At 38.1% G+C, this 25,885-nt stretch overlaps 1 protein-coding gene across 7 annotated transcripts; it reads right to left on the bottom strand.

Annotated features, from left to right (window-relative positions):
• Window positions 1-265: 265 nt before the first annotated feature.
• Window positions 266-25,593, bottom strand: LOC141601094 (flap endonuclease 1-like). Of its 7 annotated transcripts, none has more exons than XR_012524342.1 (19): window positions 25,420-25,593; window positions 25,189-25,305; window positions 24,903-24,961; window positions 24,288-24,347; window positions 23,999-24,052; window positions 23,871-23,919; window positions 23,695-23,742; window positions 23,301-23,366; window positions 23,174-23,224; window positions 22,813-22,932; window positions 22,654-22,738; window positions 21,684-21,765; window positions 20,781-20,895; window positions 18,319-18,375; window positions 18,171-18,217; window positions 18,025-18,079; window positions 16,043-16,133; window positions 6,972-7,028; window positions 266-444 (listed from the first exon to the last, which is right to left on the bottom strand). XR_012524342.1 is itself a non-coding variant. In XM_074421375.1 (18 exons), the coding sequence occupies exons 1-17, from the start codon at window positions 25,429-25,431 to the stop codon at window positions 16,065-16,067; spliced, it is 1,146 nt and encodes a 381-aa protein (XP_074277476.1). In that variant the 5' UTR covers window positions 25,432-25,593; the 3' UTR covers window positions 266-444; window positions 16,043-16,064. The 7 variants fall into 7 exon arrangements, 4 of the variants coding, with proteins under 4 accessions (XP_074277476.1, XP_074277467.1, XP_074277470.1 ...); XR_012524343.1 differs by lacking the exon at window positions 266-444 and adding an exon at window positions 6,289-6,468; XR_012524341.1 differs by lacking the exon at window positions 266-444 and adding an exon at window positions 6,289-6,468 and having other exon boundaries at window positions 16,026-16,133.
• Between the last annotated feature and the right edge of the window lie 292 nt (window positions 25,594-25,885).

Below are 25,885 nucleotides of genomic sequence, written 5' to 3' on the forward strand. Positions count from 1 at the left end.
GGGCTATTTTCGAAAATATTTACATTTTGAAAAAAAATTTTTGATTTTACAAAATTCGTCATGGTTTGGTTTAGAAAATGATGATCACATATGATACAAGCATTCGAACAGGCATTATAATGGTATGCTGAGTGCATTTAAAGGGTTTTGGCTTAAAAGGGTGGGTTGCCTGTAACACCTCCGCACACCAGAACGCCTTACCAAGAACCATTCCAGTGTATGACGGTGTCACCAACTCGGTTTCCCGAGGAAGTAGATCAAATCAGACAATAAAAGAACAATTATAAAATATTAATGTACCTTATACAATACGACTCAATACAAACTCCTTATACCAAAGATAAAGACTACAACAACTCATGACACAACTCTTCTAGACTGGTAGCGTGATGACTCGATCCCTCCAATCCTAGCAGCCACAATCAACAGTACCTGCTAAGCCAACTGCTCAACATCCCCGAATGGATCACCGCAGATACCACAAAACAACACGGGGTCAGTACCGACTAATCAAATGTAAAACAGGTAAGCAATGTAACCTGTTGATCATCCTCTAACCCAGTCTCCCGATCTCGCACAGTAACCGACTACACACCGAAGTGTGTAGCCCTACCAGATTACCCATCGCAACAGGTAATCCTCGCCGCCAGTGGATGACCGCAGCCCATCCCACCTAGTCCAGCTCATCAACGAGCGACTAACAATCCCTGTCCTTTAATGTGCACATCCCCTCCCGTGGCGGGTTCCACGGAGGGCGAACTAGGGTGTGAAGCCACTCCCGCAAGTGACTCCACCACAATCACAACACACACAGCACCACAGCTGTCACAACACCTCCACACCAACATCGTCACAACAACGCCCAAACACCGATGATCAGCAGATAACAATAGATATGGAACAATAACAATCACAATCAATTAACGGTACTGAGTAGGAAAACCTACCTCGTCACAACCATGAGAGACATCTATATACAGCCAAGCAGGACTCCAGTACGCATCCTACAACGATAACCGTTTTTTATTACACAACTATCCTCAATGAACTACCCAGAAGAACACAAGGCAGAGACTTACCTAACAAAATGCATCGACGGTGACATAGACGACAACCACGCACGCCATCCTTCCTAAGAGAATTCCGTCCTTCCCATGGTGAAGATTTAGGCTATATTCATGAGAGTGTGTAGAAATGGGGTGATAAAAGAGGGAGGTAGGCTAGGGTTGGAGAAAGAGGAACTGTCGAGGGAATGGAAAATGAAATGAATCTCGCGAACTTGCGTTTTATATTAACTCGTCGACAGCAGCCATACTCGGTCGAGTACTGGAGTACTCGGCCGAGTAGGCTCTACTCGGTCGAGTATAGGTGATACTCGGCCGAGTAGCCTCTGCTAGGTCGAGTAAACAATCCTATAAAGTTCATGTTATAAGCCTGATCCCTCACCCATTCATCCCTACTGTCCGTTTTGGTCAACATCGGTCAACAGGGTCTCTGAATATCCTGAGTATTACAGTCTTCCCCCCTTAAAAGAACTTCGTCCCCGAAGTTCAGCCCACACTCCGCTCACCTCAGGGTCACGCACTGTGACACCATCCACCTACCTAAAGGCGTACGAACTCAAACCATCCTGACACTACCGCCACACCACATTATTCAAACAACAATCATCCATCACAGCTATTCTTCCAAATAATACCGGCCATCAACTATCACACACAAAAGTTACGGGAAATAATGAATTCATAAGTACCCTCTTGTTAAGAGCAACACAACGACTAACAACAATACACGACTACAAAGTAACACAACGACTAGCAACAATACACAACTATAAAGCAACACAACGACTAGCAACAATACACAACTACAAAGCAATACCCGACCACAACATTACACGTCACAAAAGTACACGCCCGCGCACCCATACAGAGTGGTTCGACGCACATTCATATCACTTGACTATAACATAGATACAGTTTCAAGGAAACGTAAGTGTAACTACAATAACCTGTAACATGAGTGTAATTCTGAATACTAACATAAATACATACATGAATACTAACATACGTACATACATGTGACTTCAAGTATTATAGGCATAATTAAGCATAATTAAACATTTGTTTCCGCGACATTACTCTTCCCCTCTTAAAGGAACTTCGTCCCCGAAGTTCACCACTAATCACTTCCCACACCCACAATTAACACATACATCCGAACCACAACATTACTCACCGACTGAAATGACTTAGACTCATGCTATAAAACTTAACCTACGACATTACTCATTTGTGACCCATAGCAACAGAATAATATGGCAATCAAGTATTCTATATATATATCGAAAGATGGTGTTATCGATTGCTAGCAGCATTATTCTTTAATTTGTCATTTTAGTCATATACCGACCGCCAGTTTCACTCATCCAGTTGGACTTGCTATAATTGTAACCAAACATATACACGTATAAGACTCGGTGACAAACATCGATCGTTCGGGTATTGTGTTACATTCCCATATTATTTAAAGACTCATGTACCACCTTGAACAATTTAAGTTCCTTGATGTCAACCACTGCCATATAACTTAAACATTCACAAATTAATATGTGATCTAAGCAATTGCATACCTGTGACGTGATCATAGCCCATCTTTTGGGCAATTGATTACACTAAACGGCACTATGAAGCACCCCCAATCATACCGATGTTCACATAAACCTTACAAGACATAATTATCAAACACCTAACGTCCCTGAAACAGTAACACTCGGCCGAGTATGAGTGTTTACTCGGTCGAGTAAGCTCTACTCGGTCGAGTATGTTTGGATACTCAGCCGAGTAAGCTCTACTCGGTCGAGTAGTGTCTATACTCGGTCGAGCTACGACAGGCAGAGAGTATATTGATGCAGTTCACACGATGCATTCACGACTCATCCTGCAACCAAACTCCCTACAATAGTACCAAACATAACGAAATCCAACACGTCTCCACATGATAAGCTAAAGTAAATAACGGCCTTATGGCCGAGTACAGTCATCCAACATTAAATAATAAATCCCGAAAATAACATCCAACGCAAAAGAAACTAGTCCCACACAACAGAATAATCCAAGAAATATAACAAAAGGGTCAAAAGCCAGGACCCTCCTCCATGTCATCGTCACCACCTGCACCAGAAGTACCTGCACCTGAACTCCCCGCTCCTGGAAAGCAGCAAGCCTGCTGCTGCTGAGTAATCCCCTCCTAGCTGGCTGCCATAGTTGGCTCCTCATGGTCCCGCGAGGCAGCCAAACTCTGTCTCCTCCGGTGGCCTCCGGAACTGGGATCAACTCCGTAGGCCGTGGAAGACTCCCGTGTCCACTCCCTTGGTCCTCTCCACCGACAGCCGTGCTAGCTGTGTCTCTATGCCCTGGTTATGGGTCATCTCATGCATGTTGCGGAGCACCAAAGTAGTGGAGATCCGCTCAGCCAGGTCACTCGGCTGCATCCTGGGGTCATGCACTGTGGGGTAGGGCGAGTACTGATAAGGGTAGAAGTCAGGGGCGGAGTAAGAGGGCTCAGGTACAACCGGGTCTGCCCTACACTGCCTAACCCTACGGCGCTCTCGAGGTGGGGGAGGTGTCTGCTGCTGTCCCTCAGGTACGGTGACCGGCTTAGGTAGGTCCAAAAGAATGGTATGATCAATCAGATAGGTCTGGGGCTCAGGCCTAGGTATAGCACAGGGTTCCCACTCAGCCAAATGGTCAACAACAGGGAGATGGGCAGGGTCAGAAAGTACCATCCACATAGATCCCTTCACCCTCCAAGCATAGGACCCGTCATCCAACTTCCTCAACCACCTATTCTGACGCAAATACTGGGCGTCCATGGTAGGAACAATCTCCACATACTCATCCCTCTCAGGAGGTGGGGCCTCAAAATCAGCCAGTTGCTGAGCTAGGCGGGTCACTATGGCCCCGCAAGCAATGTGTCGGGTCACAGACTGTGCCATACGCTCCAGACTAGAGCACACTATCCCTGGAGCACTATAATAAATCGGCTTCCTACGGTGCAAGTTAAGGTAAGACACAAGTAACATGACTTCATGAGAATTAAGCTTACTCACATCATCCCTCGAATGCAACAAACAAGTCATCATCCTCAGGAACATACGAAGGGAAACATGCTGCACATCATTAATCAGCATAGCACTGGCACTAGGGGCAGGTCGGCCAGTCAAGAAAGGAAGGTAAAGAGGAGCACCACTGTTCTTAGCAACATCACTCAGGTATCCCGTCCCCTCCTCCTCCAAACCCAGATGGCCCGCAAACTCATCCAAAGTCAGCTCACGATGCTCATTCAAGAGGCGGAAGGAGACGGTCTTCTCCTTCTTATCATACTCATACGAGCTCAGGAATTCTAAGGTCATATGGGGGTAGGACTTTTTCCTCAAATGATATAACCCCTCCATTCCCAAAATCTCAAACATATGAATTATATCTCCCCTAATCCCCAAGGTCTCTAAAATCTCGAGGTTCACACACCGAGTAGGTCGGAAAGGACGTTTCGTCAAGGCTACAAAGGTCTTGCGCTGCTTGAAATTAGAGAAAACTACCGATGGATATGCCTCCACCGGTGGAATCACGGGTTCACCGCTTGACTGACCCGTCTCAAGTTGGACGTTAGGACTGGTCCTCTTGTTGGGTAGACCTCTGGTTTTCACCATGCTGCAAAAGACAAGTCTTTAACAAAGATTCTAAGCACACCAAAACCTTTCAAAAGATGGACTGTTTTTACTTGTATGAAAATTTTGAGACGAACTTTTAAGACAATTTCTCAACAAATCACTAAGTATTTTACTCAAACACCACTTCTTTACTCAAAAACACCTTTTTTCCAACATCAAGAGGCTTAAGACAGTATGATAATCAAGCAAAGGACAAGGTATGTCGATTTTAGCAAACCCTAGAACTCAAAATCCAACTTAAATCAAGAAATTGTTCAAATAACGGTATAATCGAGGTTTATATACAATTAGATCCAAAGTATAACATGAATAAGACTCAATTTCAGTTACCCCTAAAGAAATTTCGAGAAAATAATAAAATCATACCATAACCTTGAAAACAAAGGAAGATATTGGGTTAAAACTTTACCTTAAACTGATTTGGGGCGAGTAAGAACAAGTTGAATACCAAGAATTTACCCAAAAAGCTTGAGGAAGGAGGAATATGGAGTTTTAGAGAGAAGGAGATGTGAAGATGGGAGGCGGAAATAAGAAAGAATGGGACGAAAATAGAGTTTTTGAATAACCCGTGTAAGTCCCGCTACAGCAATACTCGGTCGAGTATTAGGCGTACTCGGCCGAGTGTCAAATACTCGGTCGAGTATTCCCTTTGCTCGGTCGAGTTTTCAAGAACAGTAGCGATTTTAATTGTCACAAAATAGACACTCGGTCGAGCACCTTCATACTCGGCCGAGTATCGTCTACTCGGTCGAGTACAAATTTCTACTCGGTCGAGTTTTTAAAAAAAAATGAAGACGGAATTGAACTTTTCTTTGTTCCTGCAAAACAAATAGCATAGTTCGGAGTTTCGTGCAATCGGCTCGTCACTGTTAGAGCTTATCCTACCACATAAACACACATCAACACGAATTTTGTACATCCATTATCAATTCGATCATCATTTCTACCTTCATTCCTCACTTTGCTATGAAACGATTACATTACACCTTTTAGCATACTTAGCAATTAATTACTGTACCTGCAAGGTTTAGCTCCTATACCACATCATCACAGATTCTGCTACTCACAAGGTATATACCTTAACCACATTTACAAGACAGCAATCAACACACAACGCAATCATCGTCAAACAAATTGATTGACTTACCTCTGGTCGCACATCGCAACAATTCTATCACTCACTCTAAACTTTTCCACACACACCTTGACACACATTATCATAAACATAGATGCACACAACAACCATCACTAAGCAATCAACGACTCTTACTAGCTACCCTTTTTCCCGTGTCTGGCTTAAGTTCGATGGGGCCATGATTTTGAAATGAGGGCGCCTACTCACCCAAAATCTAGCATCGGTTGGGGCTCCCAACGCACATACACCAGGTTCATTTTAATGGACACCCTACATTCATTAGATTCATTGGTTCAGGTTCCAAAATCGTCGGCTCTAGTACCACTTTGTAACACCCCCGCACACCAGAACGCCTTACCAAAGACCATTCCAGTGTACGACAGTGTCACCATCTCGGTTTCCCGAGGAAGTAGATCAAATCAGACAATAAAAGAACAATTATAAAATATTAATGTACCTTATACAATACGACTCAATACAAACTCCTTATACCAAAGATAAAGACTACAACAACTCATGACACAGCTCTTCTAGACTGGTAGCGTGATGACTCGATCCCTCCAATCCTAGCAGCCACAATCAACAGTACCTGCTAAGCCAACTGCTCACCATCCCCGAATGGATCATCGCAGATACCACAAAACAACACGGGGTCAGTACCGACTAATCAAATGTAAAACAGGTAAGCAATGTAACCAGCTGATCATCCTCTAACCCAGTCTCCTGATCTCGCACAGTAACCGACTACACACCGAAATATGTAGCCCTGCCAGATTAACCATCGCAACAGGTAATCCTCGCCGCCAGTGGGTGACCGCAGCCCATCCCACCTAGTCTAGCTCATCAACGAGCGACTAACAATCCCTGTCCCTTAATGTGCACATCCCCTCCCGTGGCGGGTTCCACGGAGGGCGAACTAGGGTGTGAAGCCACTCCCGCAAGTGACTCCACCACAATCACAACACACACAACACCACAGCTGTCACAACACCTCCACACCAACATCGTCACAACAACGCCCAAACACCGATGATCAGCAGATAACAATAGATATGGAACAATAACAATCACAATCAATTAACGGTACTGAGTAGGAAAACCTACCTCGTCACAACAATGAGAGACATCTATATACAGCCAAGCAGGACTCCAGTACGCATCCTACAACGATAACTATTTCCTATTACACAACTATCCTCAATGAACTACCCAAAAGAACACAAGGCAGAGACTTACCTAACAAAACGCATCGACGGTGACATAGACGACAACCACGCACGCCATCCTTCCTAAGCGAATTCCGTCCTTCCCATGGTGAAGGTTTAGGCTTTATTCATGAGAGTGTGTAGAAAAATGGGGTGATAAAAGAGGGAGGTAGGCTAGGGTTAGAGAAATAGGAACTGTCGAGGGAATGGGAAATGAAATGAATCTCGCGAACTTGCGTTTTATATTAACTCGTCGACAGCAGCCATACTCGGTTGAGTACTGGAGTACTCGGCCGAGTAGGCTCTACTCGGTCGAATATAGGTGATACTCGGCCGAGTAGCCTCTGCTAGGTCGAGTAAACAATCCTATAAAGTTCATGTTATAAGCCTGATCCCTCACCCATTCATCCCTACTATCCGTTTTGGTCAACGGGGTCGGTCAACAGGGTCTCTGAATATCCTGAATATTACATTACCATGCCGAGCAATCAAACTCAGGTCTGTGGAGAGGCCCGAGCCAAACATGAGTAAGGCCGGTTCCTAGTCCATTCCCTCGAGTAATGAAAGCCCCTAATACAAACATGAGTAAGCATCATGGTATGGTTGACGTCAATCGCTATCCATCCTTAGGCCCAGATAAGAATTTGGACCGTCCAGACGGAACGATTGGTCGAATGGGTTGGGTTGGGCCTAAGAAGGCCGGATAAAACGATCTAAGAAGATCGAGTAATGAAAACCGACAACCGTCTCATATAAACTATTCCCTAACATTATTCAAGTTTCACCCTTGGCAACACGTAAGTGTATTACTCACCAGCGGAGTCGCCAAACTAAGGACACGGGGGCCCCACGGGGGCGCTTGGAAAAACAAGCATTTGTATTTGTGGAGTCGCCACCAATTTATTGTGGAAATTTGGAAACCGTTCGAATACTTCACGTCATGTCAAGACACAAAGTAATGACATAGACACTAAGAACTCGTTACCCTTAGCATTCTATGTCTAAAATGACTCTCGTGGATGCTAATAAACACGGATGTTCATAGACATCTGAAATAAGGCGTGAGGGTACGTATTAGGAAGCTCTTTTGATCGAACACCTAATCTCGCCCGCCTCGATAGCGGCCTCTACTAATGATTAGGGAAATTATCTCTACTCGATATGTTGCCGATTATATGTATGGAATGCAACATCCAATGTTTTAAACCTAGCATGTGAGAATTAACTAAGTCGCTGAAAATGTAATTCAGCATAAATTAGGTCGAAGTAGATATTTAAGGTTGATGACATGCGAAAGCAAACAAAAGATAATAATGAGTACAATAAATAAAATAAACGATAATTAAAATTACAATAATTACAATGGTTTAATGATTTACGTCAAAAATACATTCAAAACGGATAATTTAAGAAAAGAAAAGGAGAATAATTAAGGTTAGAAAACGGACAAATTAGTGGTGATACTACGATTAATAGTCGGTTAATACGTAAAACTAATAAACTAGGTCAAAGCAAGAACGGAAGTTCAGAGACAAAAATCACCCTGGAACAGGCGTAGCAATGCTGCGTCCCTTGGAAGAGGCGCAGTGGTCACTGCGTCTGTTCCTGAGGTGAGTTCTGGCTGTGAAGCCAGAACTGCATATTGTTAATATTCGTTGGTAAATTTAATGATTGATTATTAATATTTGACTCAAGTAAAAGTGATTTAACGGATTATTTACATGTGAATTGGTCATAAAAGCAATAAAGAAACAAGTTCAAACGAATGAGAATTAATTACAGTGAACTAAAGTGAATTATGAATTAATTACAAATTAATTAGGTTTAATTAATACAGATTAATTAGGTTTATTTATGCAATTAACTAGGTTAGATGATGATAAACAGATGAAATATACAAAAGGCGAATTTCAGAGACTTGATATGAACGAATCGAATCTCTAAAATCCGGGTTTGATTTTATTGACGAAAACCCGCAAATACTGATTACTTGGGATTTAAGTCGGAATTTAAAGGGCGGTAAATAATTATGAATTATGTATTATAATTATGCGAGTGAAAATATGAAGAAAATAAGAAAAGACGAATAGAAGAAACGAATCAACAAAGAACAAAGGAAGAAGAAGAAAGGCAGAAACTGCGGCAGCCTCAGGAAGAGGCGCAGCAGATGCTGCGACTCTTCGAAGGGGCACAGCAGTTGCTGCGTTTCTTCTCGACGTCTGTCCTCTGTTAACCCGTGAAAATAGGTTTGATAAAACGTTTTATAAATCGGTTTTAAACATGTTTTCGACGTAAACCTTACAATAATTTATACAATAAAAAGTACAATAATAAAATATGGGATTTACACCCTCAGACTTATGTTTGACGAAACGAGATTAACTAAGTTAACGATTAGTGATTGCTCGACTCAAATGTATGATGAAAGTGCCCTCGTAAGAGGAATTAAATTAAATTGATTTGATTAATTGAATGGAGTTGGTCAAATTAGTCGGTCATGCAAAACGAGAGTGGTACTCAGAAGGATCCGAGCTTACGTGGTCGAAAGTTCAAGCACATAGACGTCAATAAGAAAAGAGCGCGGTCTTGGGAGAAGAGAAGGGCAGACACTCGCGTGAGAAATATGAGGAACGAAGGTCCCTATTTATACTAATCACACGGAGGAATTAGGGTTACGGTAAAACTTTGGAAACAAATCTCGAAAAGATCATAAAATATGCAGAAAAGAGCTGGGGAAGAGGCGCATCAACCACTGCGGCTTTTGGAAGAGGCGCAATAGGTGCTGCATCTTTTTCCCAGAAGTTTCCTCCTGCGGAAGAAAGATTTTCCGCGTTTCTGTTATGGAATTGCGGTAGATCTCAACTTCCTTATTGTTCAAAATATGATTTCGGGATATATTTTGCCAAAAGATGAAAAGATTAAAATTATGGAATAGAAATATCCAGAATATTCCAGAACATTCCGACTCGGCATTTTAAACGGTTTATTAGAAAATGAAGACGGTTTTTTACCCGGACTCCAAATAAACTCTAATTACTGTCAAAACGACCGTAATGGCGCGTAGATGACGACCAAGGAATAGACACAAGTATTTGAGCTATCACTTGACGATAAACTTACGAACTGTCATAAATCGTTCCGTGTACCAAACATGCGGCCCAATCATCACCGGGAGGTTTGCGAGAGGTGCAGAAATGAGGTATCTACACACGCCCACACAACCCTCCACCACCGATGCTACCACCACCACGGCACCGGCCTGGCCACGGTGGGTCCAAGCACCACCACCGTGCCAACAACCGCCACCAGCAACAATAGCAACAACCACAACAACCGCGACAACAACAACAATAACACAAACCCGACACCCCTCCTTCCTCTGAAACCGCCACCAGCCACCCTCACGGCCACCCACAACCACCACTTGACTCCTCTCACCACCCTCGACCTAGATCTGCCCTTACCCAACCCCAAACCAGACCGCAACCCCTTCAAACCCGGAGCCCTAAACCATGACAACAAACCCTAAAAACCCTTTTTAAACTCGATCAAACCCCCATATGCACGGTCAACGGTGGTCAATGACACGGGTCAAAGATGAGTCGGGGTCAAGGTGGGTCAACGGTATGAATAAAATAATATAAAGGCTAGTATAAGACAGTTTACCTTACGATCTCAAGGCATGGGGACAAAAGGGCGAGCTCTTTTTCTTCACTTTTTCTCTCTTCTTTCTCTCTAAGATTTCCCTCAATTTTGTGCGGTGGAAATGATGAATGAAATGATAAGGTTGGATGGATGAGAGGATAAGGGGGTATATGTGTATGTGGTGGGGTATAATACATGTATAATATATTATTATTATTATGATCATTATTATTCCGTCTCAACATAACTCGTGAATTAAAATATTATTATTATTATTATTATTATTATTATTATTATTATTATTATTATTATTATTATTATTATTATTATTATTATTATTATTATTATTATTATTATTATTATTATTATTATTATTATTATTATTATTATTATTATTATTATTATTATTATTATTATTATTATTATTATTATTATTATTATTATTATTATTATTATTATTATTATTATTATTATTATTATTATTATTATTATTATTATTATTATTATTATTATTATTATTATTATTATTATTATTATTATTATTATTATTATTATTATTATTATTATTATTATTATTATTATTATTATTATTATTATTATTATTATTATTATTATTATTATTATTATTATTATTATTATTATTATTATTATTATTATTATTATTATTATTATTATTATTATTATTAAATACGGAGTATTACTTTGCATGAATGACATCGACGACATATCAAATATGAACAATTTTCCTAATCATTAGTAGAGGCCGCTATCGAGGCGGGCGGGATTAGGTGTTCGAATTAAAGAGCTTCTTAATACGTACCCTCACCTCTTACTCATTTATCTATGGACATCCGTGTCCATTGGCATCTCGAGAGTCATTGTAGACATAGAATGCTAAGGGTAACGAGTTCTTAGCGTTCATGTCATTACTTTGTGTCTTGACATGGCATGAGGCATTCGAACGGTTTCCAATTTTTCCACAATAAATTGGTGGCGACTCCACAAATGGAGGCTTATTCAACCTTTCACCGGTTTCAATGCATCACGAATCGGTAACGACCCATGACGTACTTTGGCAAACCAAGGTTCCATGAGAGAAGTGGCGCCGCCTCAAAACCAGAGACAGCGCGCGGGTACGCGCCGCGCAGGTGGCCCATGTCCAAACTCCGCTGGGGATGATACACTTACGTGTTATCCAGGGTGAAACTTGAACAAGGTTAGGGAATAGTTTATACGAGACAATTGTCGATTTTCATTACTCGACCTTCTTAGGTCGTTTCATTTGGTCTTCCTAGGCCCTAAACCAACCCATTCGACCAATCGTCCTTTCCGGGCGGTCCAAATTCCTATCTGGGCCTAAAGATGGATAGCGATTGACGTCAACCATATTGCGGTACATATTCATGTTTGTATCGAGAGCTTTCACTACTCGTCCGAATGGACTAGGAACCAACCTTACTCATGTTTGGCACGGATCTCTCCACATACTAGGGTTTGATTGTTTGGTATGGCAACCCACCCTTTTAAGCCAAAACCTCTTAAATACATTCAACACACTGTTATAATGTATGTTTGTATGTGTACTTTGTGTGTGTTTCCCAAATCAATCACGTTTTCCGATTTTCAAATTTCAATTTTCCAACACAAAGAAAAAAACCCATTTCGAAAATCCATTTTATAAATTAAATAATGTCCAATTTTCTGTAAATTACTATTATTATTATTATTATTATTATAATATACGAAGTATTACAATCTTCCCCCTTAAAAAGAACTATGTCCCCGAAGTTCACCTCACTCCCTCATTTCCTTGAATCTCATGCATTCTCTCGCACCTCACATGTTTGTCAACCGTATATGCTCTTTCTGAACATCACACTCACCCAAAGTTCTTCACTCAATTCTCACTACTTTCTCACATTCTGTACTTTCTCTTTCCTAAATTTCCGAATTATTACATCTACCCCCCCCCCCCCCCCTCCTAAAAGAGAACTTCGTCCCGAAGTTCGACTTTCAACCTCAGAATACGACCTCATACACTCATTACTAAACTCCGCAAATGACTATGTTCCAGGTTCAACATTCTTTCCTACTTATTTCAAATCCGTAATAAATCAAATATGATCCTAATGTCATTGATATAAACCTACTCTACGAGCCTCCCAAACGTCAAGGTACAAGGTCCTGCTCACGGTTCGAAACCCTAATCCCAAAACAACACCGAACTCAATTTATTCCAAGTCTACGCATAAGTCTCGAAGTATACCTCGATCATTACTATACACATATAAATCACATCTAATCTCATACATGCACCTGTATGCAAATCAATCACGAACATGCGACTCTATGGAACAACCAAGTAATGCAACGTCACTCGTCAGGTGACTCAACTATGCTCAACATTCCCATTTTTCGGATACCATGCCACGCATATACCGCGTCAAATCCACCACATAATCACACATGTATTTTCAACATCATTCCCATGGATTACCAACACTTCCGCTCATACGTAAGATCACAATCACTATCACAATCATGCAAACAATCACTACGCAACACACAACTTGTATATTTCCTCTTACTTTACACAACCAAATAGAATTACGTCGATAAACATGCATCAAACAAGGTTATCATATCATTTCTATCATCAATCTACTCGTGTCGAGTCAACGATTTCCATTACTTGCAAAATTCTACACCATATGGTCAAACGTAAACAATTCACACATATCACCCATGTAAGGTCAATCATGGTCATTCAACCCAAGTCAACTAATATAAACCGCAAAATAAGGGTACATGCTGAATATTTGATCAGATATCCACAAAGCAAGGGTCAAAGCAGTCTACTCGGTCGAGTGCAGAAGGCCACTCGGCCGAGTAGGCGACCACTCGGTCGAGTGCATGGTACACTCGGTCGAGTGTCACCTGGGGCAGAATGTTTTCATTCTCACCTCGGTTCCAAACTTCTTATTTCATCACATAGATGCTAATAAATCCCGATGGTGACTCATATACCATTAAGTAACCGAATCAAACACAGCAATTGGCCTTATGGCCACCATTACTACACAACTTAAGATAAAACATCCAAGGCATGCTGCCAACACAAACATACTATTTCATCATCACAGTTGCACCATAGTGCGATACTCTAGTCACATTGGTACACAACACATTACCCTATCTCATGGACACGACCTAATTGCTCATCACTCTTAAGGAATAGTAACAACATCACTACTCACTTGAGCACTACAACGAAAACCATGATGTACACCGTGGGCTTTCACAATAACGCTTGGGGAGCAATTTTTCAAACAAAATCTATACTACCACTCTCAGGGTTAGAATCCGACACAACCACTTTCACATATCATTCCTATGTACTTGGGTTAACGGTCACATCATGCCCCACTCTTACTCTCATGGCTACAACCAAACTTGATATCACCAAATTCACAATTGCATAGATCCCAATTACTAGAACTCAACTCATCCACGATTATACCTCTTCACACGGTTCAGTTGAAACTTAAAACAAATTCCTCACTGAATGACGGACTACCACTTGCAAATCTCCAACTCATCTCTCGTTCTAGTACTCTCTCTCTCTCTCTCTCTCTCTCTCGTATTTCGAACTCCTAAATTGTATCACCATTTATTCAACTCACATCATTCCCTAAGCCAAATTTCACATCCCCCAACTACTTTTGCAATTCCTATTATCATTCTCTTTTCAACTCTGTGAGTGCCTCAACCATTCCCTCACCATTTTACAACTTATAACTCGATCATATGGTAACCAAAACATATGAGTCATGCTCAAAGGTCATCCTCACATGTCCTCGAATTGCATTCACAACCTATTGAGTCCACACAATTGCTAAGTATCCAATTTCTGATTGTATTTCACTCATCATTTATAAGTTGTCTCTCGTGATCAATTCCCTACACTCAGGGCATTACATGGGCCAACTACCGTCCTAGTGTTCCCAAATTATCAAACTTGATAACTATGTCCAAAATCACGTATCTTGTCAAAAACACATGCCTCATGCTAGGGTGAGAAATCACTATTTTGGGATTCACACCAAACTCTATGCCCGGAAGACTCGGGTTAACTCAACGGGTAGGGTGATGAGAATTAAAACAAGCCGAAATGGATATGGAAAAGATAGGAAATCAAATAACATGGAGGGAATATGAAATCCATGACCGACACTTTAAAATTGCCCTAATAGCACACTTGAAATATGATAAACTTTGAAAAACGGTACAACTTCAAAACTCAACTCTAATGCAATTCTTACTCAAACTTGACTCAAATGCGAAATGCTATATTAAAACTTTAAGATAGAGGTCATTTGATTTAAATTTTTGAAAACTTTAATACGGAATAACACGTCATAGGATGGTACGTGTCTCCATAGACGAAGTACGTCACGAGCGAAAAATCAAAGCTTATTTATATTTTTCACTGCATTTTCGGAAAATTTGTCAACCTTTAAGGCGGAAAAATTTTGATTCACACCTTTTTATTACAAATTCCAAAATAATATTATTGCTTCATAATACTATTAAACCATATCTGGGTTAAAATCAAAATTGTTCATATTCCTCACTTGATTCAAAATTTTAGGCAAAATATGCAACGAAATCTTCATTTTTAAGACCATATACCACACTATTAGGGATAACGGTAGTCTTTATAAGACGATTAAAACAATGTTCACTCATGAAAATGAAAGGTAAGTCAAAACTTTTAAATTGGAATTTTCGCATAAGGTAAAAAAAAATCCGACATTAATAACAAGTGTTAAGCTTTTCTTGTTCAATATGACCCAACAACTAGCATAAAAATTTGGTTATCGACTCAAAAGCACAAATTTCAAGTTCAACCATGGTGGGGAAAAAAATTATCGTAAAAATATGATTTTTGACCACTCTAAGGATATAGAAAATCAACCACTACTATGAAATTGAACAAGGTCATGCAATTATTTAATAAAACTTGAATAAACATGTGTATATATAAAAATCATTTCAATTTGTAACATGAAGAAGATGAGTTCAACTACATGGTCGAAATTTGGGAAAATGGCTGAAGAAAAGTGGATTAGCAAGGTGTAATTCAAACATTAAATCACAATATGGAAATTTTGAATTATTTTAAGATAAATCAATACCGAAGTTACGAGGTTCGAGATAAAAGATAAGGTAGAAAAAAAAAATTTACACGAATAAATCACAAATAACATTATGGACAGAGGGATTAGTCAATAATTATTGAAGTTACCTAAGACAGTCTCAAACCTTAAGCTCCAAGATCAATAAATCACTTCTTCTTCCTACCACTGGCCTTCTGTTTTTTGTTAGCTGTTTCCTTCAAGGCATCCTTTGCATCCTGACACGGAAAAAACTAAAATATGAATGGTACATACAGTGATAGCTAAAGCCTAAAAGGAATCAGGATTAAGTTATTATCAGCATTAGATTGCTATTGACTATCATTTACAAATGAAAGAGAACGGCAAAAATTCAACTGCAAATCCAGAATACAGAGAGAAAGTACCGTTTCTAATTATAGAAATAAAATTTTGTCAAATTTTTAAGGTACCGATTTCAAGACGGGCTCTTATCATTGTCATAACTCTTGCTTCAAGCTGCTAGTTGGTGTTTCCATATTTCCTTTCCTAAACTATAATTTCTAGGGCATCTAGAGCATCCCCTTCAAAGCCAACATAAACTCCATTAATTGCACACTTAGCTCCATGAGATCGAAGGCAAGCTCCCACAGCAATAGCCTGTTACAGATCAGTACTTACCCACAACTAACTTCAGTTCAGTCTTTTAGCCGTTAAAAAGAACCAACATCAAATGAAATAATAATGGCACCACTAGAGCTCGACTATTCTATAAATGTGTGATGACTAGTCCTTCGAAATTGTGTCACCAACATAGAGAGATATTTGAAAAGTGTTCTGCTTTGACAACAAATCAGTGATTCAAACCCAACTCCGTCATGTTCTTCAGCATGTTACATTTTCCTTCACCATTTCTTTTAGAGTTGTAGAGCCTCAGGATATTAAACCTCTCGAGAAGCAAATACCTTACAAAACTCATACTAAGTCACAAAGCCATCCATTCCATAGAAATTCTGGATCACACCAAAAGATACCTTACCTCAGTGCCACCATACGTTTAGATTACCCAATAGTTTTTTGTATAGCAATCCAACCAGGACCGTAACAAAATTCAGAACCAGAATACTTCTCCACATCCTATCCACAAAGATCTAACTATGGTCCAGGAAATCAAAGGAAATCCCAAGTATCATTTTCTTACATTGAAGAAAGGAGCTGGCCGACTGTGCTCTCGAAATAAAATGCAACCTACTCCCTGGAAGTTCCCAAAGCGAATGCTTCTTCCAGGAATCCAGGTCAGCAACAGCCTCTCGCCCAGAATATTAATGCAGATCAGATCAGCATATTACATAATCAACCTATTAAAGAGACAATTCCCAAAGGATATACTTTATAGTTCCTAAACTATAAGGATAGACTATAGAGAGAGCAAAGAGAAGCATCATCTGCAAAATGCAAAACATCAAAGTGCTCTTTGTACCTTCGCAACCTTATTAGCTTGTGTAAGTTATTTAGTTATTAAGCCTTAGAAGACTAAACTAGCAACCTTTATCAAAGTATCAGACCTGTATATTCTCACAAGCACTCACTTCCCTTTATACATCGATCACTAGAGCTAGAGGCATAAATGGTTTTTTGTTCAGGTGTTCCTGAGAGGATGTGTTATCGGTATGTAAAGTACATTGCTCCTTTATTTGAATATGAATGAAAGGAAAATGAGTGGAGATTCCTTTATTTGTGCAGCATGTGGGTTGATAAGAGGGGAGGATAGAGGATCCATTTTCCCTCCCTCAAGACCCTCCTAAAAATCAAAGCCCTCCAAAGTTGGACAGATTTGGGGAAAATGTTCCTCTACTTTTTCTACTCTCATCCCCCTTTCATTCATATTCCACGGAAAATCTCACCTTCCCCCAGCCTCCATCTAAAAGAATTCCCTCTCCTATATCCTGCATTCCTCCTTTTCCTTTCCTTCCCCTTCCATCATCACTTCCCTCTTTTTTCTTCCTATTTGCTTATCCAAACAAAACTGTTAAATCAGTAGTCCAAAGAACGTCGATGTAGACAATAGTAGGAATTGACCAATTTTCATGGAACCTGAAGTTCCTATATTATAACTTGCACCAAACAAACGAAAGGTCAATTTGAAAATACCTTTCTTTTAATAGGAACAGAATCTGTAGCAACGGGCTTGAAGAACGATTCCATCCTACAACCAAACAAAATAAAGGTGATACAAATGAATATGAGAGAGCACCTGACATGTATTATAAACTTGGAGTGAAATGATTATTACGTACCGTCCCTGTGATGATTTATTTTTTGCTGCTTTAATTTTTTCTATCGCCTGACAAGGAAAGAAATGAAACGTCCACATAATTTATATTTAACACTTGTATTTATTTTACAAAAATAACTGAATCAGCTGCATAATACAACCCCAGATACCTTTGTCACTCTATCAATATTGAAGCCATTTTCCTTGACAAGAAAGTTCACCAGACCCTAATCCAAAATGACAAAATTCAAATAACCACGTTATTAGACAAAAGTTTATAATCTAGACTATATAATAAAAACTAGGTAGTATCTCGCGCTTCGTGCGGCCTGTTTTAAAATTTTATTATTATAATTGAAGAAAAATAATATAATTCATATATAACCTTTAATATTTTTACCTATAAATAAAAATAAATTAATTGTTTTTCTCAAATTTTATTTTTTTAGGTTTAAGTTCAGTGTTTTAAAATAAAATACATATAATTTTAAGGTATATTCTACATGATACCCCTCAATTTTTCAACTTTCTACATGGTACCCCTACACTTTTTAAAATATACATGGTATCCCCAATTGTTGTCATTATCACTAAGTGTACTCCTAAACTTTATTTTCCATCAATTAAACTCGGTTTTAGGCGTTAGGTAATGACTTGAACGCGTAACCAAACTTGTCATTTATTATCCTATGACATAAGGACTCTATTAGGCTCAATATCCATCTCGATCTTAATATTTATTGATATATATGGGCTAAAAAAATTTTGACGGGAAATTTATTGATTCCTTGCAAAATTATCACATCCAAAGATGGATATTGAGCCTAATGGAGTCCTTATGTCATGAGATGATAAATGACAAGCTTGGTTACGCGTCCAAGTAATTACTTAACGCCTAAAACGGGATTTAATTGACCGGAAAATAAAGTTTATAGGGGTACACTTAGTGATAATGACAACAGTTAGGGGTACCATGTATGTTTTAAAAAGTGTAGGGGTACCATGTAGAAAGTCGAAAAATTGAGGGGTACCATGTAGAATATCCCATAATTTTTTTTAATTAAAACTAATACTAAGTTATAGTTAATTACGCATGATCAACGTTTTACAAAAAAAATTGTAACTGATCAAATCACATTAATTAAAATAAAACTTATTCGAATAATGCAACAATCAACATTAAGGTATCAATTATATCATTTCACGATACGTTATGTTCCAAATCAGTTAAAATATTTGTTTAAAATGATGTGAATATAATTTTATGCAATTTTTAATTTTGTATGTATAACGTTTGATATTTATGTATCAAACATATATGGCCCAAACTAAACTTATTCAAATGTTTTGGTTGTGTCTTACATGTGCTATGTGTCAAACATATCTATACGAAATTTGCACATTTTGTTTTTTAACAATTATATATAATGATGTTTAAGAGTTTACCGTAAATAAAATAGGTTGAACTTTCTCAAATATCATTTTTATAAGATAAAATATAAAATATTTAAATAAAAGTAATATCTAGTTAGTCATAACTAATGTTTTATTCTTGACGTATACATATTTAACTAAAGATATTAAAGGAAAATGTAATGTGTATTCTACTTTTTCATGTTGTTTATATAATAGGGTTTTTCTACATGATACCCTTGTATTTATTCGAATTCTACGTGATACCCCTCGTTTTTCAAAAATACCCGTGGTACCCCTAAACATGATAAAAACAACTTAAAATACCCAAAATGCTCTAATCCGCCTCTTTAAAATGTTTAATTTATACATTTTTTATTGATTTTTTGACAATAATTTGTAATGTCATTAACATAAACATCGTCTACTCAATTGTAAACATATTTTCTTTACAAAATCTAACATATTAAAAACGTGATTTTTAGTAGATTGGGTATTTTTAGAACATTTTACTAAATTTACGGATACCACTTATATTTTCAAAAATATAGGGGTACCACATAGAATGTGAAGAAACACGGGGTACCACGTAGAAAAACTCTATATAATATTATATTACTTAATAATCATTACTATTGTTTTAATTATTCAAACTCACTCGTGATCACTATGTACATACATACTCGTTATCAGAGTATTTAAACCTCTCAAAATCTCATATGTATTCATTTTGTCGCAATATAATTTTTTTGTTCCCACACTATAAAAACTTATATTTTAGTAGTTTTTTTTAAGTTTTTTTTTTTAATAAATACAATGACCCTTCAAAATATATTAATGGTCCAAGTTTTATAACTTTCTCAAAATGTTTTTTTACGTAAATGTAAAACATTGTAAGATACTCACTTTAATCATCTCTACATATCAAAATATGTTAATAAATATAATGAATTTAGAATTTTTATCAGAATATTTTTTTAATAAATTTAGAATCAAATCAACGTAATTATTTAATGTAATTTTATAATAAAATTTATTAAATTATAATTAATATTACTGAGATTTATGCTGCATTTATTATGTTCATATTAAATGATTAGCTGTAATAAATGCTTGTCATTAAGGTTGTATAGGACATGTGGCGCATCCACAGCGTTTCAACCCAGTTTTATATATATATATACGGAGTATAAGATAAGATATATAAGATAACCCACACCTCTTCATCAGGAGGGCTCCACTTCAGCTCAGGTTCCTCATTTTCAGGAAAGACATGAGGCTCTTTAAATAGGCGCCTGGCCTCTTGATAAGGCCAGTCATCAGCTATTTGATATCTGACAAAATATCTTAGTCAGCGCAAGTCAAACAGACAAAAAAAACGTAAACGAACTTGCTTGCACACACTGAAAAAACTGTATCTTTTATCGTGTCTCTCATCAATGTCGAACAGAAACAGCTTCTCTGATATGACCAATAGGCTGACTGGCCCCCACCCCTTCCCCACCTAGGCAAGAGCCTGGTCAGAGACATTAGGATTTTGTTTGGATGGTAAGATATGGATGGTTCCAACCTCCTCCAAACAAAAATTAATATCCAGCCAGTTACCAGATTACATAAACTAATACTGGTGACCCAAGAAAGTAAGTGATTACACAACGCCATAAAGCTGATCAAACTCTCTACATAATCACACGAAAAAAACAACGCTGTGAAGAATTGTTCGTGGCTCAAAAAAAATCTATACAAATGTAAAAAGGATAAGAAAAATCTGTCTCTATGTTGAGATAACATTATATGTAGATTGGTCCTTTTATTATCAATGCACCAGCAGGATTCCCTTTTATTTCTCCCATGAGCACTTATAAGTAAACGGTAAAAGATAAAAAGACAAAAGGAAAAATGTTGCTTTCCAATGATTGAGAAGTTGAGTAATTACAAAATCACACTACTAGACCTGAAGACAAATTGACTTGGAAAGCCTTTACATCAAGCATCAAAAGACTCAGGAAGATCACATCCCACGAAAAGAAGCTTGAATTTTTATTTTTATTTGTTTAGCAATTTAAGGTGGGAACAATATAGAGGACACACTGGAAGCTCTCAAGTAAAGAACTGTCAGTACCTCTCTTTGTTTAAGTTCTCTAATATAGTTTCTATAGAGCCATGTTGTCGAATGAGCTTCAATGCAGTCATTCCACCAATTCCTGCAAATGGATTTAAAGTATATAAAAGTGTCAGATTAAGCAGTGTCTTTAGATTTTAGACGTAATACTTCTTCATTAAACACATTTGGCTCTTGTAAAAATTAAGAGCAGCCCTCAAGTAAAGCCTTCATAACATTGCTTACTTGTTCTGACACTTGATACAGACTTTTTTTTCGTGCGGTTTAAGAAAAGGTAGAGTCATCCAAGGGACAAAAACATAAAAATCAGTTCATCACAACCACAGGTATGAGGTCTGAGTTTATGAACAACCTTCAATGTGAATCATGAGACATTAGTTCACACAACCTGGTAAGAAACTGAGGCACTACTGCACTAGTCATTCCCATCATAGGTATCATTCTCATGATGAGAGAGCAGATAATCCCTATCAAAAAACACAAATCTCTGAATTCTTTTGTATCCAATAATCCAGGAAGGGCTTACAAGGCTCTACTTTACAAATTGAAACGATGGAATAGAATACAAATTTAAAAAACCATAAGAAATCCACAGCAAAAGAATGACACACTACAATGAAGGATGACCAATCATACTTGCAACTGTAGACACTAGTCACACTCACACACACACACACTGCCAAATGATAACTTACACTCTGAAACTTTAGGACACATTAAAAAGTTCATCATTTCCTTTGTCAAGAAAGCAACTTGCTACTAAAACACGCAATGCATAACGCTTGTTTTACTACACAGAATTGAAAATAAAAACCTGAGGGTCCATCCCTACTCTGAAAAAACTAAGCTTTTCTTGAAGCTAAAATGAGAGATGTTCACATATTTACCTTAGTCCATCAATTTAAAAAGGGATTCAATCATAATAATCAATCATGAGTTATAGTTATAAGTCATGACCACTTCCTGGTACCTTTAATGTTGTCACAGTAATCACAGCCAGAAAGAATGCACAAGTCGATGAATTGATCCATTGTGAGGTTCAGCTCCTCCAAGACCTAAAACAGAACAATCACTGTAAGTAATCAGTCAATAGTTCAAAGTGGAGACAATTACAATAATGCTCTCATACCTTAGCCATATCAAATTCCATAACTGGAATTTTCTTTGAGCTAGGATCCATCAAATGACGAAGAAATTTACAAGCCCCAAAAGTCAGAGAATCCATATCTTCGGAAGCCACTGCATAAACCTGCAAGAAAAAAAATTAAGTGATGTTAACTGAGCAGAACACGTTGACATCCATAATGTGATTCCCATGACATTATATTTTACATATTGTGGATAATCATGGTATATATAAGAAACAATTATGCTTCAGGTGTCTTTGCAACACAATTCCACTCTATTTTTATCAGAACGTTTATTCACGCATAACAGCCAAAAGTGAAATACTGAAGGGTAATGGTCCATGATATGGCTATAGTACATACTTTTCCATTCTTGCAAAGTGCAGCACATTGTGCCTCAGCTTCAGAAGGAGCCTGCACCACAAGAAAACTCATATTTATCAAAAAATAATTGACGGAACAAAATTCACGAAAGATAATGAAAAATCACCTCAACCACAGGCACTCCCATTAAACCCAGTAGTTTCTTACAGTCTTCGTTATGCTGTTTTGTCACCTGCAAGATTAGAGAGTGACCAGTAACAGTGTAAGACCACTGCGCTAGGAAAGGTCTCAGGGCAATGTCACAACCAAACTTTTGTTAGGCCCTTTGCTCTATTAGCTGCAAATTACACAATCAAGTACCAACCTCAAATATTGCCAATGATTACCATCTAAGCCTACATCTGTTCCCCTCAAACAAAAGGGCGGACTTCTTAAAAGAAAAAATAGAGTTGGTGAGGGTTTATTTCCTTAAGCGACAGATCACTAAATCACAAAGTTGCATACCCCCAGAAGAAGTTTAAAAGCTGTAATCAAATTCTCAACCTATAGAGATAACATACTTTTACGGTTCGTTTACTGAATTTTTCGATTCCTTCTTTATCTCCTTCCTGCATTTATCATTGAAGAAAGTTAATAATAGGATAAGCATAATGCATATAGAAAACAGTGAACCTGTAACATGCTGCAAAACATAACAGAAGCAGCTTTTTCAGCAATATTGATTGGTAAAATCCACCTCTATGGCTGCAGATAAATCCTCAGTTGCATCAGCTCGTTTGGAGTATCTACATGAATGGTCATAGTCAAATCAACTGAATCGCTAGTTTTAATGAGTTTGAATGACAAGTAGACGGGCATCAATACCGTTTTGCAAGTTCTTGTTTCTTCAAATCAGGAGGCTTTCCATCAAACACGTAGCTGTATAGCACAAATATTATTTTAATATTGGAAGAGAAAACAGAGTTAATTAATTAATCATTTGGCACGTCAGAAAGTTGACTACAAAAGTAGAGTAGAATTCATCGAAGAACAAACTTCTCCTATCAAGTACCAGGGAAAACGAAGTAAGACGGCTAAAAAAATGAAAAAGATAGAGATAATCTAAATGGTAAGAAAGCAAATGAAAATAAGTAAAGAAGGAAAAGAAACTTACACAGGTTTTATCCCTGCTTCAAGAAGCCTAATGGTTCGTGAGAACATCCCCTGCAAATGACTAGAGAAACAAACAAAGTGGCAAAAATTTTAACAAAAAAACAACTATGAAGACTGAAAATAAACTCCATAGCCAATAAAGTAAACTGCCATAAACTCGAAGTCTAAATCAAAGTATTTAATTAAAAGTCTCAAAAAACGATCCTCTCCTCCTGTTGCACTAAACAAGTTGAACCCCATTGCCATAGCTCAAGATAAGGTTAAGGTTGTGCATCTTCAAACTTAAACACACCGTTAGTCAAAGGCACTACCATGTGCATTGATTCCCATGGCAAAATTTGAACATCGTTGGTTTTGTCTAATCTATTTTCAAGCAAAATGACTAATCTTGAGTAACTCAAGGCGCTAGTCATGCATTAACTATAACTCAAAAGACTCCACACATAACATGTCAGAGCCAAAATTGATTTTAATCGAAGTAATTTACATGTTTTTGGCTCAAATTATATGTCAATTGTCAGTTTCATATCAGCAATGTCATCTAAGAGTATTCAATACTAATCACGATAACATAACAAAAAAGACGAAAGACGATCAATTGAACAATGTGCAATACCTAGTGACTTCACCAGCCTCGTTCGTAAGCATCTCAGTTCCAGTTCTCCCCACTACAATCTACACCAATTAATCATACTTCAAACTTAAATTAATCAATTACCGTCTTAGGCTTACAACATAGTCACTATAGCTATCATTAAATAAACCATATAACATGAAAAAACGCTGTCTTAAGCTTAAGACGGTCTAAACTGAGATTTTACAACTAGCGACACTGTAGTACCAATCCATACTTAAACCTAATTAAAAAGCAACAAATAATTAAAAATGATGAGAAAACGTACAAGAAATTGATAAATGCTCATGCTAGCATCGACAGCGATTTTACGGCCGAAATAACTCTCGAATTTCTGCTCTTTCATGCATTTTGGCGCATTATCCGCCAATAACTTGGTTAAACCCTAATTTTTGGACGATAATAAATCAGAAAATGAAGAACAATTAAACGGTAATATAGAAGAATATTGATAAAATTGAAATCAAATTAAAGATGTAAGAAGAAGAAAAATTGGAACCTTGATTCCCATTGAATAATCGAAGCAGCTGTGATTTTGTTGATGTTCGTCTTCAGGTTGACAGGGGTTTTCGGTTTATTGAATTTTGTTTCCGCCTCTTTCTTTTCTGTTTTCCCGCCTTCTCCACGCGTGGGGTACAAATTACAATAGACCGAGAACCGAACCCCCGATTTTATGATTTGGGTGAGAGAGTTATTACCACCTAAGCTAACTCTTGTTCTCAATGGTTGAACAATGTCTAATGGGAACAATGTCTAATGGGAACAAAATTTTGCAAAAGGAAAATGAAAGGGCGTCACTCGGTAGCACTCAATTTGGGTGTCACCCTCTCACATGGGGTGAGCGGGGACCCCTTTAATTAAGAATGCATGTGAGAGGGTGGCACCCAATTTGGGCATCACCCGGCGGCGCCCTATCACTGTCGAGAATACATGACATTTGTTATAGAGCTGATCAAAAGCGGGCT

The sequence above is a fragment of the Silene latifolia genome, chromosome 1, assembly GCF_048544455.1.
Source record: "Silene latifolia isolate original U9 population chromosome 1, ASM4854445v1, whole genome shotgun sequence".
Classification (NCBI taxonomy): Eukaryota; Viridiplantae; Streptophyta; class Magnoliopsida; order Caryophyllales; family Caryophyllaceae; genus Silene; species Silene latifolia.

Coding starts and splice junctions, on each gene's coding strand:
- LOC141601094 (XM_074421375.1), bottom strand. Junction 23,920..23,998: donor AAACAAGAACTTGCAAAACG/GTATTGATGCCC, acceptor CCATTCATGTAG/ATACTCCAAACGAGCTGATG. Junction 22,933..23,173: donor CACTTTGCAAGAATGGAAAA/GTATGTACTATA, acceptor TTTTTCTTGCAG/GTTTATGCAGTGGCTTCCGA.